We start from the raw sequence: 20,838 nt of genomic DNA on the forward strand, positions 1-20,838 counted from the left end.
AGGCTAAGGAAAAAAATTCACTTTGTGGAGTCACAATGAGGCACACTGTGAAGGGCAATTAGAACCCATAAAGTGACAATTAGAAACCGTAAAGTGTTCACCTTGACTCCACACTCAGCCCACTGACCCTTTCATTCTTTCCATCGATCCTTTTATTCTTTTCATTGACTTGCTGCAGTGGTGCTCTGAACTAATCTGTCTTTGCACTATAAATTTGGGGATTATAGGTTTAAAGGCGAGTAGCAAAATGCATGTCATTGTGTTTTCATCTTTTAATGAATAACTTTATAATTTAAGTTATTACATAAGCAGTATTTTTCAATCTCTCTTTTTTGTTACATATGCAATGTTTTAAATCTCTTCTTTCACTAGTATGGATATAATGAAGCAAAATCAGTCATTGAAAATCATAAAACCGTTCTCTTAACATTTTAAATTGTAAAAACTGATTGAGCAATTACCATGTACATATAAAATGAATTTAGTTAAAAGATAGTAAAAACTCTGAAATATAGTTATGATATTCAACGAAGTAAAAACTCTTTAAAATATAGTTATGATATTCAACTATAAGATTAAAGTACTTTTTAAGTAAAAACTGTTAAATGTAATATTCAACTATAAGATACTTTTAAATAACATTGTTATATGTTAAAGGCAGTAAAAATGTCTAAAAGATCATGTTGATGTTGCAGGTAAAATGTCTATCGTAGAATTATAACACTACACCCACTGTGCATAAAACACTACAGCAACTATACATGAAACTACATCCAAGGTACATAAATGTGTGTGTGTGTAGTAAATATTACAACCAGTGGTTTGTGTTGTGGTCATGTATTATACTTTGATCATAACCACCTCTTGCAGCAGGTGACTGAGGGTGAAGGTGATGAAGCTACCTGCTCACACTGCCCACAACTACCTCTTGCAGCAGGTGACTGAGGGTGAAGGTGATGAAGCTACCTGCTCACACTGCCCACAACCACCTCTTGCAGCAGGTGACTGAGGGTGAAGGTGATGAAGCTACCTGCTCACACTGCCCACAACCACCTCTTGCAGCAGGTGACTGAGGGTGAAGGTGATGAGGCTACCTGCTCACACTGCCCACATCATCTAGCAAGGTCCCTGTTGGAAGAATTTTAGATTATAGTCACAAAAAATATGGTCTTTAAGGTTTGCAATGATTAGTTTGCATACCTGTTATGTGCCACTCATATACTTAAATATACAGGGTATATTTAAGATGTTAATACTGCTAGAGGTGCTATTCTGAGCTGAGTGTTATATATGCACATGCCATTTTGAGGCTTCCTACAGCCATGAGTTGAAGTGAAAATTGCAGCAGGCAAATTGTCATGGAGTGATAGGAAGGACATGGTTTGTTGGATGATCCTGGATGAAAATAATTTTTTTGCTTCTTTACTAGTTATGTTGTGTTGAGAGAGGTGGAGGTGAGAGTTGAAGGCTGACGGCCAGTGGGAAGGCCAAAGAAAAACTGGAGGAAGTGTGTGACGGAGGATATGAATTTGTTAGCAATAGAACATATGGCACAAGATTGCCAGTGGTGGAAAGCCGTCATTGCCCATCCAACCCCACGCTAATAGGAAAATGCATATGTTAAAGGGACTAGGTGGAATCTGGTCTTCAAAGGGACTAGGGAGAGTCTTGTCTAGTATGTTTTCATGTATCTTGCATCCTATCTTACCATGTTGACATACACTTGACCATCTGCCTGATCTATACATATTGACTAGAACGGTTTGTGTACATGAAAGATGCGAGTCATATGTCGCCAACCTGCATGCCTATATTTTGCCATCATAGGAAAGCTGTGTGGGAAAAGATCACTACAATATAGCAACACCAGAGTTCTCATTGATTGCTTTGAATTATGCTTGCATGGAGAAGGTGTACATATTTTCATATCAAGTACCTTTGCCCTTACCTCTCTGCAGCTCTGAGTCATGCACACATTTTCACGAGCAAAAATTCTTGTGATGTCTAAAGCATGTACAAATGAGGTTCATATAATGAGAGTGAGAGCTACAAATTAAGACCCAGTACTAAGGAAATATGGCAGCACACTTGTGTAAATCAAATTGCAATACACTGCCTGGTCTCCAGGTTTAAGGCTTCAGGAGAACATGAGATATCTTACTACAAACATGGTGGGGGATGGCATCTCAAGGTAAGTGATAGGACTTGGGTTTGCATAAGGTGGCAGTTGAAGGAAAATACTACTACTGTAACAAGACAGCTAAGGATGGCTGGATGGTTAGGTTAGGTTCAAGGGATGTTAGGGATGTTCAAGTGACTGCAGAAATGCCTCTTCTACACCAATAAAGCAGTTACACTGAAATTTGTTATTTAATGATAATACATTATTTTCTCTTGCTGTTGCAGATTGTTCCTATTACTTGGTGAAGCCTACATCAAGCCTGCCAAGACTTGTGCTCAATGAAACCACAGCAAGATGTGTAATGTATAATAAGTTTTCTCTTCATGTATTATTAATTAAGTCTTTTTAATTCAAGTATTTTTATGCATTTGAATCAGGTCATTTTAACCCAAAGAATAGTTTTTGAACACACTCCTTATTTTACAATCAATCCCGGTTTGGTTATTTGTAATTATTTAGGTATCAATGAAGAATATTGACACAGTATTCCTTGAGTGTTAAAAAAAACCCTGATTGAAATGAACAGTGAGAGAACTGGAAAGCCTTTCCCAAGTATTTTTTTTTATTTATCAGACAGTTTTATGTAGATCTCTTGCCTTATCATTTCTTTAAAGGGAATATCAGCTAAATATATTAACATACTTAAATAATGTATATACCACCAGGCTAAGACTCCCTATAAAAGGAGATTAGCCAAGAGAATATCACATTACAGGGACAAAGATATAGAGAATGGGATCTCAGTCCCCACAAAGTGTCCCTTTTTAGGCATCTTTGAATGCACACAGGGAATAATACTGAGACAGTTTTCTTCCAACTTTGCCATAGAGTGTATGGCTAGGCTGTTCTAGTTACAGGAAAAAGCTAAACAATATATTGAAAAGTAAAGACTTGTAGGAAATATAGCTAACACACAGGAATCCATATAAGTAAAGGTCAAATAGAAATAAATTGAGCTCTGAATATAATTGCCCATACCTGCTATACATGCTGTGAGGAAACAAGCACAGCTGCCAGCAATCATGGCCCTCAGCACCACCTTGGCCAGGTCCGCCTTGCGATTGGGAGCCATGGCACCAAACCCTCCCAGGTTGATGCCAATGGAGCTGATGTTGCTGAATCCACACAGTGCATATGTTGCAATGACCTCTGCTCTAACCTGTACCAGTAAGGTAAAGCAGGACACAATGTATTAAAGTAACAAGTCCAGTGTGTCTTAAACCCCATTTACTTTTGAAACACCTGGACAGACAATGCACTTGAGACTCAGTTAGGAGCTTTATCTGACAATAATTTTAGTCCTGTGCTATTTGTGACTCGTTATTCTTATTGCAGTATAGTGAATTACATTTCCCAGTAGTTTATTACACAGGAAAATGTCATCACTACACATTCACCACTCTTGGCAGCAGGTCATGAGTGCACTTGAATTTTAGATTTACTGAACTTCTATGAAAGCTTCTCTTGGCAAAATTTAAGTCTGATTCATTGGGGTTTATAATTTTCTTATCCTCTCATTCCTTGAGAAAAAAAAAATCTAGAATGGGATTTTTGCTTGCTTAAACCAAAACCTTATGGATTCAACCATAATATTTTTAACCATTTGGCTAATAATGACAGCCAACAGCCAGGTAAATATTGGATTTATGTAATAGCCAATTTAATTGTTTACAGCAGAATATAATGCAAGTCTGATCTATACTGAATGGGCAAATATGAGATTATATACTTTTGCTACACATTGTAGTATTTTTATATTCTGGGCAGAACAAGTTTATATATAACCATTTGTGATATTTAGGTTGTAGTTATTAGTTCTGTATAACTTACAGAGAGCTGTCCAGCTTTCAACATTTCTGAAAGCTTCTCATATGCCACAAACTCGTTCAGTATTGTCTTGAGTCCAATGAGCTGCCCCACCTCGTCACACTCGTCCCAGTCCACTCCCATCACCCAGGCTAGTGGCATGAAGATCCACCCAAACAAACTCTGCAAGACAAAGTTTTTTTTTTTTAAGTACATATATTTTCACAATTTTAACAAACTTCTTAATGGCTATTTATGACAAGTATAATACACTATATATTTATATTATGGTGCTTGTATGCAAATATGTATTTTGGAAAATTTAGAAAATATACTTTATATGGTAACTTTTGTCCTTATTTCACAAACATTTTCATATATATATATATATATATATATATATATATATATATATATATATATATATATATATATATATATATATATATATATATATATATATATATCCTTAATTTACAACTATTAACTATAATGCACTTCATTTCTGTTCTTTTGAGCAGGTGCTGTACACGTCTCTTCATTTCACTCTCTATTACAGCTTGATTTTGGGCCTGACAACTGTTGTAAATCTCCAGATATCAATGGAATTCCAGCTTATGCAGGAATTTACCATAATTATACAGACTTGGGTGTACTGGTGAATAACCTAACAGTATATACATAGGCCTGAGTGCACCACATGGTTACCTAGCTGATTCAATCTGCATGATGGAATGGAGTGGTGGAGAGATGGTTATGTTGTTTACTGGTTGAGTTGAGTGTAGATTTGATGATCTGTGGTGTAGCAAGTAAATTTATACCTGACTGTTTCAATGCTTTTTCCAACACAAGTCATAGCTAGTTAATCTATATTCTTCAATTCTTCTTTAATTGTAATTGCAATGATAAAAAAAATCTTATAGAAAATTTACTCACCACCAAAAGAAACCAGTTTTATATTGCCTTTGTCACTTAAGTTCCGACATCTTAATCCATCCACCTTATTCCCTCTCCCACCCTATCCAAATTTACCTCTCCTGTAAAAGTTTAATTAAGAAAATACTCCTACTCATATCCAATCCATTATTCACTTGCTGAACACCATTTGATACACTCCGCTTAGCACCTGTAAGGCATTCCTATCACTTATTTGCTTCATCCCTCCACCACTGTAGGAAACAGCCAGCAGTAAACCAGATGCAGGATGAATCCTTAACTGTCATCACAAGACCCTCATCAGTACAAAATACAGTCCTTTTCAGGCTGACATGCTGCAAGGCATTTACATTCACAAGACTTGTTCTTTCACATCTCGATCAAAACACAAATGTCAAATAAGCCAATGAGTGCATACAGGCAAGAGAGAGAGAGAGAGAGAGAGAGAGAGAGAGAGAGAGAGAGAGAGAGAGAGAGAGAGAGAGAGAGAGAGAGAGAGAGAGAGAGAGAGAGCACTGGCTGCTTCCAGTAAATCTTTAACAAAAACATTTAGGGTCTACTCATAAGAAACTTGCCTCTATGGAGCAGGTGCCTTCTTCAGCACCAGCCAAGGTACAGGTCCAGTCAAAGACATAGCTGGCAAATGCAATGAAGGAGTAGAAAGCCACAAGGTTGGCAGCAATATTAGCAACAAGAGGGATGGCGTTAGTCACCCCCACCATGGCAGCATGAAGCAGATTGGCCTCCTCCCTGTCAAGAAATAAAGAGATACAGGAAATTCATTATTACTCTCAGATTTGTCATTTAAAATCAAACAAGTTAAGTACTGACATATATTGTATTAATGTATTCTGACATGTTTTCCTGTTCACTTTATATCAAAATTCTCTCTGGTAGATGTACACCAGATTGGCACTGAGTCTACATTTATACCAGCATTCAAAGCCACACTACCCTCTGTGGCTCAAGGGACAAGAAGACTGGTTTTTGCATAGCTCAGTAGCTGACAGAGATCCATGACTATTTCAAGAGATGCAGTTGAGATTATAAAAAAACATAACCTACCAAGGATTTCTCATAGGAACTTTGCTTTTGAACTTCATATTTTAAGCTAGAAAGTCATCAAAGGATAATTTTTAGACTTCATTTCTTTTGGATGAATATACATATATGAGTCTGCAAGGATTCTATAAAGAAAACTGTGAAAATAACTTTGTAAAGAAAATAGTGAAAATAATGTTCAGGCACAACAGATCCCTCTTATGATTTTCAAGTGAGATATTAAAATAAATCATGTAAAAGGAAAATGCAAGTTTACCAAGCCTTTCACTATTTGGATGTTATTGACATTTGTCTTAGACTTCCTAGTCTCTGGATAGAAGAGTTTGGAGAAGGCAAGTGCAGCAGGGGCACTCATCACTGAAGCAGACAGGAGATGGGCAGGGTTTACCCCAAATGAAATGTAAGCAGCCATGACAGAGCCAGCCACTGTTGCAAAACCCCCGGTGAGCACTGCGTGGAGCTCTGACTTGGTCATAAGGGGAATGAATGGCTTGATGAGCAGCGGTGCCTCTGTCTGTAATGACAACAGCTGTTAGTTTTTCTTCAGAACTACCGAAGTAACTCAATACTTTTCTTCAGAACTACCGAAGTAACTCAATACAAGTCTACTCATATGTTCATGGATACTAAGTAGTACTCTGATTTTATAACTAACACAAATAAAAGTAGATTTGGGAAGGTACCTAACTGTTCAAACTGTGGGACTGATCCCCGTAAAGTGAGGACAAGAGTACTTTCTTTTCTACATCAGGTGCCAGGTGTTAAGAGAGTGGTGTGAATGAGTGAAAATTGTGTGCATTGTCTTGGAAAGCCCCATTTTTGGAGATAGCCCTGGTGTGTGTATGTACGTATGTATGTAAGTATGAATGTATAAACTTTGAAATTAAAGATAAAAAGAATGTAATTTGGTAAAATAGTGTATATGAGAGAGAGAGAGAGAGAGAGAGAGAGAGAATGCAAGATTTCTAACATAGCAAACAGCGAAACTTTGGAAATGCAGATATACTAAAGATGGGAAAATTGTGAATTTAGAAAAGGACAGAAGTACACACACTAAAAAAAAAATATCGTTGCTGTGGGGTCTGATGGTTTCACATTGAAGACACCCAATAGTTTTGACTCTTGACAGAGTTGGCAAGTGTGTTTGATTAAGGTGTCGCCTGCGTTTTATGAAGCATTACTGTGGCAGCACAAATCCTACTGCTTCATTTACAAGTGCTACTCACTTGATTCAAGCAGGTGCAGCTGTACTAAACACACGCAGGAATATCAATATGGCTTCCATAGTTTCTCTCCAGTGGTGGATTCTACATATTAGTAATTTACGAGATATAAATGTGATATCCCTCTCTCTAATTCAAATATAGTGTAAATCTACTCTAAATTAAACTTAACCTAACGTGTTTATAAAGATATTCCCTGGATCACTTGCCTTGTTTGGCCAGATGTTAAGACAAAACACTGAGAATGAAGAAATTCCTATAATAACAACATGCAAGGTGAACACACACCTGTCCCAGGAAAATATTGGCAGCAGCATTAACACTCTCGCAGGCTGTGGTGCCAATGGTGACCTGCAGGAACCACCCTATTTTCATTACCACCCACTGCATCACACCATAGTAGTACAGAATCTGGACACAGAAGCTGAAGAACAAGATCACTGGCAGGACCTGAAAGGAAAGGAAAACAAGTCATGTCTGCTGGTACTCAATTTTTAGTACAATGACACTCTACATTTCAAGGAGTGATGGTGTAGTGGGTGAGAAAGGGTAGTCCTACTATTATCATGGATTCCTGCCAAAGTAGTTCTGTATTGTAATATCAGGTGGCTTTGGATACTGAGGAACTGATCTGAGAAGTGATAAAGGAATACACACCTGACAGAACATTAAAAATACCTAACACTTTTAACCTTTGTATTAGAGACGAGATGATCATCCAAACCAGAGCAAGGTTCTGTCACAAAAGACTGACTGGAAAAGGCAGAGAAAGAGAGATAGGTATCAACAACTATACTGATACCATCATGAAACACCGGTTAATAGTTATTATTGAGAGGTGGAAGGAACTGCTTGAAAGTTAGCTGTGGCCACAGTCAAACCAGTCAGGCACATCGCAAGTTGAAGTACTGTTCACACATCTCTATTAATGTTTTAACTACATCACCTGCACTTATGTAACAGCACCCTCAAAGTGTAGGAAATTTATTTATTTATTGTGTGTGTGTGTGTGTGTGTGTGTGTGTTTCAATTCTAGGTCACTTACAACATAATTGTTTTGAGCAAATAGTTTCAGTACTTCGTCCCAAGAGAATGATTCTTGCCAGTGTGTTCATTGCCTTGGACTCAAAAGTGCCCTTTTCCCTTAGTTTAATGTAGCTCTTGGCCAACCTCTTACACACACACACACACACACACACACACACACCGCGGACGGACCGGTACAGACTCAGCGCGATTCCCACCACGGTGCGAGCCATCAATCAATAGTATCTCCCTTCTAGATTAGACTTAGCTTTAGAATTAATGTTAAGCATTTCTCCATCCCCTCTGTAAATTTTCAGTTTGCTAACTGCCTGAATAATAAATGTTTATTATTATTATTATTATTATTATTATTATTATTATTATTATTATTATTATTATTATTATTAAAGTGCTGCATGAACGAAGCACCTTCAACTATCAGAGCTGTTGCGTACTGTACATAAATCGGTAAGTAAGGATTAAAAAAACTCAATCCTAAATTGATTTAACAAGGACTGTTACAGAACGTTTACAGTCGAGATTCTTAGAGAACAAGATCACAAATATGTTAAAATGTTGGTGGCAGTTATTGGTTAAATATTATTTGTACAGGAGAAAACTTAAGTAAACCATTCACTGATCTCCGTTTGAAAATGGTTCTGAAAATGTTGCTCATTTCATGGAAATATAGTATATGTACAGAGAATTATTCACCTGAAGAAAATGGATTTCTATAACTATATCTGAAAAACTCACCGAGAATGCGAAAATCCTGTCAACAGTGGCTAAGTCTCCGAAGACAAAACCTGCTCCATCATCTGTGAAGGCGAGGAAGGTGGCCACTTTGCCTGCCAGACACTCAAACACTGAGCGGCCAAAAGACCACCGCAGGATTATCAGGCCCAAGATGAACTGCAGAGCCATGCCCCACGCCACGTGGCGCCACCTCACCTGTAAATACGCATATCATGATGCGTCATGTTAAGGACCATATTCAGAAACACTTCTGCGCCGCACCTCCTCTACATTCAAGGGTTCTAATTAAAATTACGTTTTTTTTTTTTATGGTTCAAGTGACAATTAACAAGATTTCCGCATTATTAACATGAAATATTCTTGAGAATCCGACTAATCACCTCTGTGACTTGAAAATAGTCGTGGTGAGAGAGCAGAGCGTTTCTGAATACGTGTATCAATCACATCCACAAATTAAAATGTAATACTAAAAACTTAAACAATGTTAAGCTTCCTGTGTGAGTGACCATGATAATATCAACATTATCAAAATACAGGTTTCTGTTGTTAGGAGACTAATACAGGTTCCTGTTGTTAGGAAACTGCTACAAGAATCAGTGGTTAATATTCTGTTTAGAGGAAAACAAAAAGATGAAGCAAAAAACAGTCTGATGTGAAAAGATGTAAGGAACTGTTGGGTGCATAAGATAATTCTATAGCGAAGTAACTCAGGTAATTGACAAATACTGTTTAATGATCAGCTAGAAACTTGTATCTTGTGTAACGCTTTTGATGCAACTGATCTAGGAGAGATTGAAATTAGTTGTACCGATAAAGCAAGCATTGGAAGTGTAGCTACAATTTCAGAAGCACTGCATCACGTGGAAAGCTAATAAACAACTAGGAACCACTGGCAGAAGAATCTTGGCGGCATTGGTGAGAATGAAAATAAATGAATCAGAAAACATGCATGCAGGCCTCATATATAGATACCTGGAATAGACAGAATGGAGAAGAAGACCATGTGGTACGAGGCAAGGATCAAGTCCAGTGCATCAACCAGAGAGAGAGAGAGAGAGAGAGAGAGAGAGAGAGAGAGAGAGAGAGAGAAAAGGACAAATATAAATATGAAGACAGGACCAAGTACCGGTAAGTGTAGCTCTGGTCCTGTATGTTATAATTAAGCAGATACTCATATATACACATAATGAACTGGATATTGTAAAAAAAATAAAAAATAAATTAATTAATTAAAAAAAATAAAGATTTGTGCTATGATCTCAATTATTTCCGAAAGAAAAAAAAACTAAAACGGAGTTTGAGATTCATAGTAGATAGATACTCATCCATACACATAATTAACTAGAAATTACGACTAGGAAAAAAAAAAATATATACGCTTACCTTCTTGGGATTCACTGAGATGGTCAAAAAAGTTTCTCATATGCACGCAATCAACTAGACACTGTTGCTTAAAAAAAAAAAAAAAAATGCTAACCTTTTTGGGAGCCACTGAGAAGACGAAGCCAAACAGCAGCAGCACCACCACACCAAGGAGGGACTGGAGACGCTGAACATTGTGTCTGGAGTCCACCACGATGAACACGAGGGCACCGACAACCAGGACCAGGAAGAACACCCACGGAACCCACCTGCCAGTTCATCAGGTGTCATCAGGAAAGCTCTCTCACCAAATCACATTTCAATTAACATGTTTTGCTTCCTCATTTTTTTTTTTTCTTGTCCTCTCAAACATATATTTATTCAGCCTCTGTTTCTTCGACAATTTTTTGTTCTATTTTATTTCCTGCAGTATATTTTTTCTCTTTTTTTTCGTGTACCCTCTCAAATACTCAGCCTCTTTCCGTTTCTTCGACAATAAATTTTTTTTTTGTCTATTTCTTGCAGTTCATTTCTACTTTTACTTTTGTTCGCCTGCTGACTCATCGTGTCATCTAGTAAATTCTCTCATTAAAACATCATCACAATTTAATTAATTTTCGTGTTTAAATGTATATCAAGTTACTTCATTGCTAATCTGAAGGCAATGACTAGACTTACTGCCAATCCCAATAAATCATTATGCTGTTCCGGAAACACTTGCTGAAATTGCTACCAGTTTAATGGAATTTTTTTTAATATCTTGTGAGGGACTAACTAATCCATACATGTTACATAAAGATTATGTACAAGGGCAAATAAACTGGCGAGATTTTACCATTGTCAAATGTAAATTACCACTTACTTGTATGCGAGGATTCTGTCTGTGAGGATGTTCAACGGCTTGATTACATTGTGATACAGCGTCTTCCCCCAAAAACGCTTGACGATCTGCAAAAGTCATTATTCCATACAGCAGCTTCACCCCTTTTTCATTAGGCGAGAAAGCACATTAGATAAATACCCAGATACAAATATATATAACATATCTTGTTGTTTTCACTATTCCATCACTCCACAATAATTGCAATTACACAGGTTTCCATTTCATACTTGTATAAACTTTTATTAACTCTCCTTATCTCACTAAGTATGCGCTCCCTCAAACAACTCATTTCCGTGTAAACCATCTGCAAACACTCGCTCCTCCATCTCTTTCCTGTTCATCCCTACGTTCCTCTGCAGAAGGCAGGGGAAAGAAACTTCTAAATGAAGGAATTATTAAATGGGAGAGAAAGCGCTATCTATCCTCTAACACGGTGCAAGATTAGCTTGATACAGCTCCCTGCACCACCAGGCTGTCTCGAACTAAACATTTCTGAAGACCAATAAAGAATCCTTTAATGTAACCAGTGACGACTATTATGTTAATACAAACTTTGTTCCCTTCAAAGGTAACTCTTAAGCTATTCAAATTTGAAATCAATTAGTACAGAGGGGCCCAGGGATCAAGGAAGTGATGCAGTGTCGGACAGGTGTGAACTCTTCACTCGAGCCGCCTGAGAAGGCTAGATATGTACATATTATATTCTTAGTTTTTTATTAAGGAGGTTCCAGTCTTGGCTGGAGCAGACTGGTGCATAATGCCTTATTCTGTTGTTTTGTATGTTTTTTTTTTTTTTTTTTTTATTTATTTATTTATTTTTTGTTTTTGTTTTGAGATTTATCAGTTTTATCTTAATTATCTATTTACATGTTTTGGGTAGGATTTTGATTAAAGATGTGCTAGGGATATGATGTGTGTGTTAAGTGAAACCTACAGGAAACCTGCCTTGTATGAGTACGTGACCGAGTGGTGTGTGGGGTGGCACAGTTGTGGGAGTATTCCAGTCTGGTGCGGGTGTACCTGTGTGGCGTGTTTGAGGTGTGGCTGTGGTTGTGTGTTGTGGCTTTATATGACATTTTTCTAACCACTTCCCGATATTAAGTGTTTTATTATAAGAATCAGTGTTGTATTTGTTATTTTGCCGTCCTGGTTCTTCCTCACCAGTGGTCTTGACCTCAAAGGTATGCTACAAAGAACATCTTGCTACCCCAGTCAGCCAGAATTATCTCTTAAAGACCAATACATTAACCTGTATTTTGTGTTCGCTTCAACACTTACCAAAAAGTAAAACAATCCCAGGAACAATGTTCCGGTGATGATTATGACAAGGCCATCTGCGTCACACCAGTAGTTACTTTCCTGCAATAAAAAGACACATAATACATGATCACGTCAAACTTGTTGTTGGTTGATGTTAGGGGGCTGGCACAATGGATCTGCACACCTTGACCTTTGCAGTGGCACATATGAGCTCTAGGTAACACTCCACTCGCCTATTGATACTCTAGCAAATTTGCTGATGGATGCTTATCTGATGAGGGAAGATAGCTATCATAACCTGTCCCATCATAACCTGTCCCAGAGTGAAAAAAAATTACCCAATAGCAAGCTCAAATACCAATTCTTGAATCAATGCACAGCTTACTTAATCTAATATAAGGAACAGTGCCACTGGTGTTCATGAGGAGAAAGATCGAAGGATAGTAATGAACTCAGTCTATTTTACTCGTAACAAACAACTAACCTCTGCTTTGGTCTGGATGATGAGAATTGCAATGACGTAGGCTACATAGGCTGCAGCCACTGTTACGGAGATGACACAGGCCTTCCATTTTTTAAATTCTGTCATCTGAAACAAAAAGAACATTGAACACTGACTTCTGGTGTACATCAAGATCAAATCATTTCTGGGTAAGAACTGGTCAGTAATCAGGAATGAGGAAATTAACATTTTCCAGTCTAAAGCATTCTGGGCGAAAAGTAGAAACACATTGAGAAAGTAACATACTCTGTTTTTTTTTGGAATGGATTGACTTTAGAGACATAATGTGTGAGTGAATATGTTAATTTCTGAAGGCAGCATATATTTTACAGTACCTACCAGATTTTCGCGCTGAATCCTAAATTCTCGCTATCCTGACTTTCCCGTGTTATCTCCGAGTTTCGTGCTTTCTTCACCTTTGGATCACTTCTCACCACTGGCATCACAGAGCGTAAAAATAAATACGTAGTGCTAGGCATGTATTATACATTTATTTCCATTTACAACTCACATCCCTAAACATCATATTATTTATATGGATAAACCACTTGTTTGACACAAGTCACGCTGACTTGCATGCGAGAGATGGAGGCGAGAAAGGCCGGTGTGACACTATGGCGACGGGCCGCCGCATTGCAAAAACAAATGCTAGTGCGGCGCCTCAGTATCCGCTGGATCATGTCGGGTGAGAGGACAAAACACGCCCACGCACTCGATTCTAGATGCAGAGCCGTACCGCCACACCACTACGTCACGCCGGATGCGAGAACAAAACACACACATTCACACAGTTCTAGATGAGGTAATGCCGCAGTAGCGCACGGCTGCGTCACGCTGGATGAGAACAATACACACACACACAGTTTTAGAAGCGGCGGCGCCGCACTGCTGCATCACGCCAGATGCAAAGACACAACGCACACACACACAGTAGGCCATATTGCTGGAATAGATAAACGATTTTCAGTATTTTCAATATGCCGAGACGTAGTTTTGCACTACGTCTTGGAAAGAAAACAAGCGCAAAACCCGAGAGAGCACTGTAGTGGCTGTACTGTGTTAACTGGTGATTATAGTAAAATATTCATGTTTTGATAAAAACCTCCATTAATATGAGAAAAGTTCTATCAGTCAGTCTGCCTGAAATCACTCAAAGTTTGACAAGGTGACATCTACTTCCTTGTACGTCAGATGATGGAACTGAAAATGCCACTGATGCAAGAAGAATGACGCTGCAAAAGATACAAGACAATAAAACGTGCAGAAACCATAATATGGGGAGGAATGTTGGGGCACCACAGCCAACAATTGCCAGGTCATAGAAGCAGTGACCGTGTGATGAAACCTGTACCTGTTGCTTGTAGTTGTTAGCAAAAGGCAGCATCGTTAAGAAGTTCTCGTGCTTCTCTTCCTCCTCATCATCAGAAAATTCATGATTGATGTTCACAGCAGAACTCTGAAACAATGCAAGTGACATTAAAATTACTGATGGTAGCGGAAAAGATTAACCACTTATTATAACAAATTTTTACACTAGACACAGCTATACAAGAAAAAAACTAAAGACCGCCTCCACACACACACACACACACACACAACACACACACACACACACACACGGTATGCCCAGGACTCAAATATGCAGTAATAGTCACTTGATGAGAAAAATGTAAAAAAATAATATGATAAGAAAGCAGAGCACATCACCAAGTGGTATCTAATTCAAGAGATCTATCATATGACGAGAGACAGTCTAGGCTCCAATTCCCACTTTAAAAAAATAGGAAGGGAGAGAGGAACTGACCTGAGAACCATTAATATACCAAGTCCAACCTAGTCGATTATGGATTGGAAGTGTTTTGATACTTCACACGACACGCCGCGTATCATATCTTGCTTCCGTGTTTTTATTTCATCATATATTAAACGTTCTCCCTCAGTAAGTTAGTATAATTTTGTAACTGTAATTATACTGCCTGTGCATTCACTACAGAAAGCAGAATCATTTGGTAATATACGAAGGAATGAATAATAGGAGGAAGGGAGCGCGGGAGACCGTCGCCGCCCCTATCATTGCCCTTCCACTCCATCAGGTCAAGTATTTTGGCTGTATGCAACTCCCCTTCACATCTTAATCTCAGTCATGACAGGGCTACTAACTTAATAGGGAAAGGAAGCCACCCCTTCTTTAAACGTAGACCTGGCTCGACAGTGCATGTCAGCGGTTTGCAAGCTAAAGCTTCTTAAGCTACCGTTCAAATACTGGTTTAAAGCTTCATACCTGCTGCTGATGAGATAATGACTAAAGAAAATCTAGGGGATTTTAAGATTTACTACGCCGAGGTTTCATATCCAATGTGGAATGTGTATGTAGTTTACTCAGTCCAGCTGTGATTTAGGCACCGCTAGTGCTGTGTATCGTGAGAAAGTCTTACAATTCAGGAAATATAATAAACATCATGACATGCTTCAGATATTGCTTCAAAAACATGAGTGGTTGGAAAAGACACAGAATGTATCAGACAACACAACATCCGCTAGGATATCACGTGTGAGGTGTGGTGAGAATCGAAGCCCCTATGGCAGTGCTACCAACCGTTCCTGTGATGTATGGCAGACAGCACCGTAAGATGGTTTGACTAAAATTCAAGACATGACTTTTGTCTTTGACTGTACGGACGTTAGTCTATCTAGAAGATTAGCAAAAAAATAAATAAATAAAAAAAATAAATAAAAATAAATAAATAAAATAAAAATAAATAAATAAATAGAAATAAAAAAACTTTCACTAAAACAGTTCAATACAATATGAGTTTTACGAAAAATCAATTAAAATATACAACATACTGACGAAAAGAAAAAAAAAACAAGACAAAACAAAACCTCGTGCTCAATTGAAAGGTATATCCAGGTTTAGAATGTGTGCTATCTAAAATTATCTTCCCACACCTGGAACACTGATGCAACTGACGTTTCCTCCCTTGGGCGCCATTTAGATAAGATAACGACAAAAGGATATAATTTTGCGATTACTTAATAGTAAATGGCGAAAATACTTAAACCTTATGACATTTCCTTACTTGAGCGTCATTTGCATGTGATAACGACAATGGGAAATAATTTTGCGATAACTTGGTAGGTAAATCACTGAAAATAACCGAGCTTTGTGTTGGCTGTCAAAAACGGAATTTCTGGCATTTCTGGGTGCATACCTCTTAACTCTCTTATGAAGCGTCTTAAAGCTGGAGTTACTACACACACACACACACACACACACACACACAGAGGGAGCTTAACTCTCTTATGAAGCGTTTTAAAGCTGGAGTTACCATACACACACACACACACACACACACACACACACACACACAGAGGGAGCTTAACTCTCTTATGAAGCGTTTTAAAGCCGGAGTTACTACACACACACACACACATACACACACACACACACACACATACACACACAGAGAGAGAGAGAGAGAGAGAGAGAGAGAGAGAGAGAGAGAGAGAGAGAGAGAGAGAGAAAGAGAGTCCCACTAATGTGCATTTATCACTAATTTTTATCATGCTGACTAAATCTAAACAGAAGGTTAACCTGCTTCACACTAAGGAGACCATGCTACCTCCCTGTTAGCACTCACTCAGAGCACAACTCCATCACGCCTTCACTCACAAGCACGCACACTAAAAAAAATTACCTCTCAAACTTTCTCTAGTGAGTTTGGTGAAGAGGTAGTGAGGCAAAGCACGGCTGGTGTGGCTGTTACTCGTGGCTGCCTCAAATACTCGTACAAAATAAAGCCCGGAATCCATGATCAAGTTCCCTCTTCGTCTGCCAAGATATGTTTTCCACTACGTCACGTAATCTTTCTTCTTCCAATAGTCTGTTTCGAGGCTGCATTTGTTTATATGAATTCCGAAAACAGCGTACAAGCGTTTATGGTAAAATGAATTAGATCAGATGGTTTGTTTTAACTGAAAACTAACGAGTTATTGACGCCTGTTACAAACCAGGAGAAAATAAGCAGAAGACTAAGAGAACTAGATATCATTCATATCTTGTGCAGTGTGCCCATTCACAACTATGTATTTGCAATGTAGGTTGTACGTGTGTTCTGCCATCGAGGTGGTGCTGTGTGGTATGAACAAGTTGGTTTTGTACATTGAAGCTGGAGGCGGCAACGTTATGTTTAGTGAAACGCTGTTGTTTGCACGACCCCCGATGGAAAACTCGGATATGGTGCATAAAGAGAAAAGAGTTTTTGATATGAAGTCTAAACACCGCAGACCAAAGACCCGCGACACATCGCCTTGCAGGCAGGCGTGGTAGGGCTCCGTCAATGGGAGAGAATATAATATATATATATATATATATATATATATATATATATATATATATATATATATATATATATATATATATATATATATATATATATATATATATATATATATATATATATATATATATATATATATATATATATATATATATATATATATAAAGAGCAAAATAAGCTTAAGAAAATGGATAAATTGATTGTACTGGACAGGTGTGCCGCTTCCAAAATACTTCTTATAAGTAAAGAGGCAATGCTATGATTTCACTCCCTTCCAGACAACACGGCCTGGCTGCTGCTGCCTCCTGCAGTTATAGGACGAAACAATTTATTTGCTATTAATATATTACCTACCTCACTGTCATGCTGTCCAGCTATTGTCTGATACTATGCGTAAGTGACCAGCGATAGACAGCTTTATGCCAGTTGTGGGTGGCCACGAGTTAAATGGATGAAAACTGCTGGATACCTGCAGCAGGTGTTCGAGCATGCATGTCTGTCACTCACATGTTAAGTAATAACACTCCTTGGTCTGGGTCTTTATCTGAACCTTAATCTCGCCGATAATAATTACAACAAACAAGATGAATTAAAAACTTTAATCTATGCTTTCTTATCGAAGCTTTTCATGGCACAGACAAAACAAATTATTTCCATCACTTCTACTTTTAAAAAGATTATTATTGAATACCAGAGAGGTCAGACATCAGACATAACTTTTCCTCGCTATCTCCCTCTGTCTGTTCTTTACTAAAGGGCAAGAATCAGATTAGCAACTCACCCTCCTCGCCGCACCGCCACTCTCGCCCGCGTCATTGGCATGGGCCACGAAGCTTGGGTTTTCTTTCCCCTCCATCTTCCCCACCTCCCCATTTTGTTGAGGCGGACGGGTGGCCCCATCTGGCGTGGACTCCATGGCTCACACTGATGTCCAGAGCCAGATCTGATGATTGTGAACAAAAAAAAAAAGTTATGAAAAATATAAAATTTTAGAACTCCATATGCACAGTAATTATTTCAACATCTTCACTACGGTAGTGTTTCAAAGCTGATGTAGTGCACAAGTTGGTTAAAGATGTTTATAAGGACTGGGAACAAATCTCTTGGTACATTAATCACGCCTTTCCATGACCAATCTAGCCACAAGATCTTCAGTTGCATTCAGAGGATTGCACTGGGTCGCGGTGCAAACTCTCGTACCATTTGTGACATCATCGCGACAGTCTCTCAAAAGATTCATATAACTATAACATGAGGTATACATCTAGTAGTCTTACTTTCTTCCTTCATTTCTCCCTTATTCCATTCTTGTCGCATTATTCTACCTTCTTATGAGCTTCACCTCTTCTTGGTTACGACAAATTTTGGGCGTATGCCGTCTGTACAGTATACTAAGGCAGTGCCGTACCTACAACTGTTATTTATTTATTATTATTATTATTTTTTTTTATTTATTTTTTTTAAATTAAGCGCTATGTCACTCACGTCTCCATTGACCCAGTTTCATTACAAAGGAACGCTATCTACGTTTATCATTGTCAGACAGGGAAAACTGTCGCTTATCAGTTTGCTTCATAAGTCTTGACAATCTGTTTTCATTGCAAGCACTCGTGAGCCGCACGCCGATACCCGCTGATGGCCTCGTAAAGTACCCCTGTCCCAGGTCTCAATCTCTCTCTCTCTCTCTCTTTTTTTTTTTTTATACTGGTGTACTCCAGTCACAAGCCACAGTAACTGAAATTATTATTTATGCTGATGTGTGAAATCGTTTAGTTGAAATTTTTTGGTGCAGAGTTTCCCGTTACACGAACCACTACTTCACACCCTCCACCTATACCGCTCCCCTTCCCGCTGCTCCGTCACGTCCTCTGAGTCAGCCTAGCGGGGACCGATATGGTGACGATAACCAGGACGACTAGATTTCTTTGAAGGCAGGATTCACCATGTCCGGAGTGCATGAGAAACACGCATTTTTTCCTTTATTCTAAGAATTCAAGTAAAATTTTTATCGTAATGATTGCGCACGATTTGAGAGTAATAGACGGTATTAACATGTAGATGGAAGAAATGATTTCCCGAAAGCAATATCAAGACTGGGAAATAGAAAACTCTTGTATGGGTACATCTGCTCGGAGTCAGTTCGTGCAGAGACTGAGGCACCACCAGTTAGCCTCACTGGGGAGGGCGAGGCACAAAGGCTGGGTGGCTGGACGTTCGGTGGAATTTCAAGATTCTTTCACTGCCACGTGGCTGAATAGATACATGGGAAATAAAACTAACTATAGGTAATTGGCATGGCTATCGGTTAAATGGGGATTACGTATTTATTTCCCCAACCCTAAAACGTCACTTTCCCAAGTCACCCTCACTTGGTAGGTAGACATACACACACACAATTTATTATCTGGATTTTTATGTCTTGAACGGAGCTCTGTATACGTTAATTAAAAGTAACTGGTACCTTCACCCAGCAATGGAGCCCGTCCTCAAAATGAAAATTTTCCCATGTATTTTGAAATGCTGAGATTGTCACATAAAATACCATCTGGAATGCCTCGTTCTGTCCTCCTGGTACCCCTTTGAGCCATTAACTGCTGTGTAGATCGAATTAATTGTTATGTTTGATTTTTAGCTGCAGAAGAGCGAAAGTCTGTTCAGAACTAAATCGGACCAAACCTTATAACCCATCAGGTGGGAGAAGCTCAACTGTAGACCCAGCAAAGTCGCTCTCCGGTCCAGCAGTCCCAAGCTCGGCGAGGAGGAATTGAAGTGAGATAACACGAGGCATTTCCAACAGTTTTTGATGTAACCGTCATGCTTCACACATAATACTGAGACTGAGGAGTGTATTTACCAGTCTCAATTAGTAATTCAAAGTACCACAAGGTAACTAAATAGCATACTAGGCACACCTTACCTCGGTCCTTTTGTTAATGCACGCAGGAGCCTTCTGTAAACGTAATCACCAACCAGATACGTCGGCAGTCTCTCCTTGCTAACAGGTCGCAGTAAGCTTCATTTAGGATTCATCAACAGAATACTTCTCATTAGTTGAAAGACCTGATTAAAACAGTACAATCCTACACAATCTCACTATGGCAGTCTGGGCCGCACTAACACACACAGACACGAGGAGCACTAGAGCTTGGTGCTCCGTGAGAAGCTTCAACTCAGTGAGCAACCCGCTCGGAGCACAAACAAGGGTTAAATGAGGCCGCAGTCCTTATACCATGGCGTGCTAGGGCGCCGCACACAGTGTTTTCCCGCTTCTCTAGGAAATGACGCATTGCTCTGATATGATATGCATCTCTCAGATAAGGACACATGCGAAGCGATAACTTAGCGGTTCAGTGAATGAAGCCTGGGTGCTTGTTCCACCCTGCTCTTTTGAACTTAACAAGTCTCGCGGAACACTTTGTACTAAAGTTCCCGTAGGCAGATTTATCTAAAACATGAGAGTATTGAAATATTACCGCACATCAGTATGTTGGGGTCACGTG

At 38.8% G+C, this 20,838-nt stretch overlaps 2 protein-coding genes across 3 annotated transcripts in view; one reads left to right on the forward strand and one right to left on the reverse strand.

Annotated features, from left to right (window-relative positions):
• LOC135101209 (serine beta-lactamase-like protein LACTB, mitochondrial) overlaps positions 1-4,335 on the forward strand; it is a 19,060-nt gene extending 14,725 nt beyond the window's left edge. The window contains exon 10 of the mRNA XM_064004822.1: positions 2,407-4,335. The gene's annotated coding sequence lies outside the window, so the exon portion shown is untranslated. The remainder of the gene's footprint in view (positions 1-2,406) is intronic.
• Positions 258-20,598, reverse strand: LOC135101208 (solute carrier family 28 member 3-like). Of its 2 annotated transcripts, XM_064004820.1 has the most exons (15): positions 20,256-20,598; positions 18,120-18,281; positions 14,350-14,454; positions 12,981-13,085; positions 12,515-12,595; positions 11,216-11,301; positions 10,469-10,622; positions 8,992-9,186; positions 7,498-7,659; positions 6,247-6,500; positions 5,500-5,674; positions 4,013-4,171; positions 3,161-3,341; positions 1,095-1,128; positions 258-902 (listed from the first exon to the last, which is right to left on the reverse strand). In XM_064004820.1, exons 2-15 carry the CDS (start codon positions 18,252-18,254, stop codon positions 899-901), a joined length of 1,830 nt encoding a protein of 609 aa, XP_063860890.1. In that variant the 5' UTR covers positions 18,255-18,281; positions 20,256-20,598; the 3' UTR covers positions 258-898. The 2 variants fall into 2 exon arrangements, with proteins under 2 accessions (XP_063860890.1, XP_063860889.1); XM_064004819.1 differs by having other exon boundaries at positions 896-1,128; positions 5,500-5,670; positions 6,243-6,500.
• Positions 20,599-20,838: the final 240 nt, after the last annotated feature.

Source organism: Scylla paramamosain, chromosome 6 (assembly GCF_035594125.1).
Source record: "Scylla paramamosain isolate STU-SP2022 chromosome 6, ASM3559412v1, whole genome shotgun sequence".
NCBI lineage: Eukaryota > Metazoa > Arthropoda > Malacostraca > Decapoda > Portunidae > Scylla > Scylla paramamosain.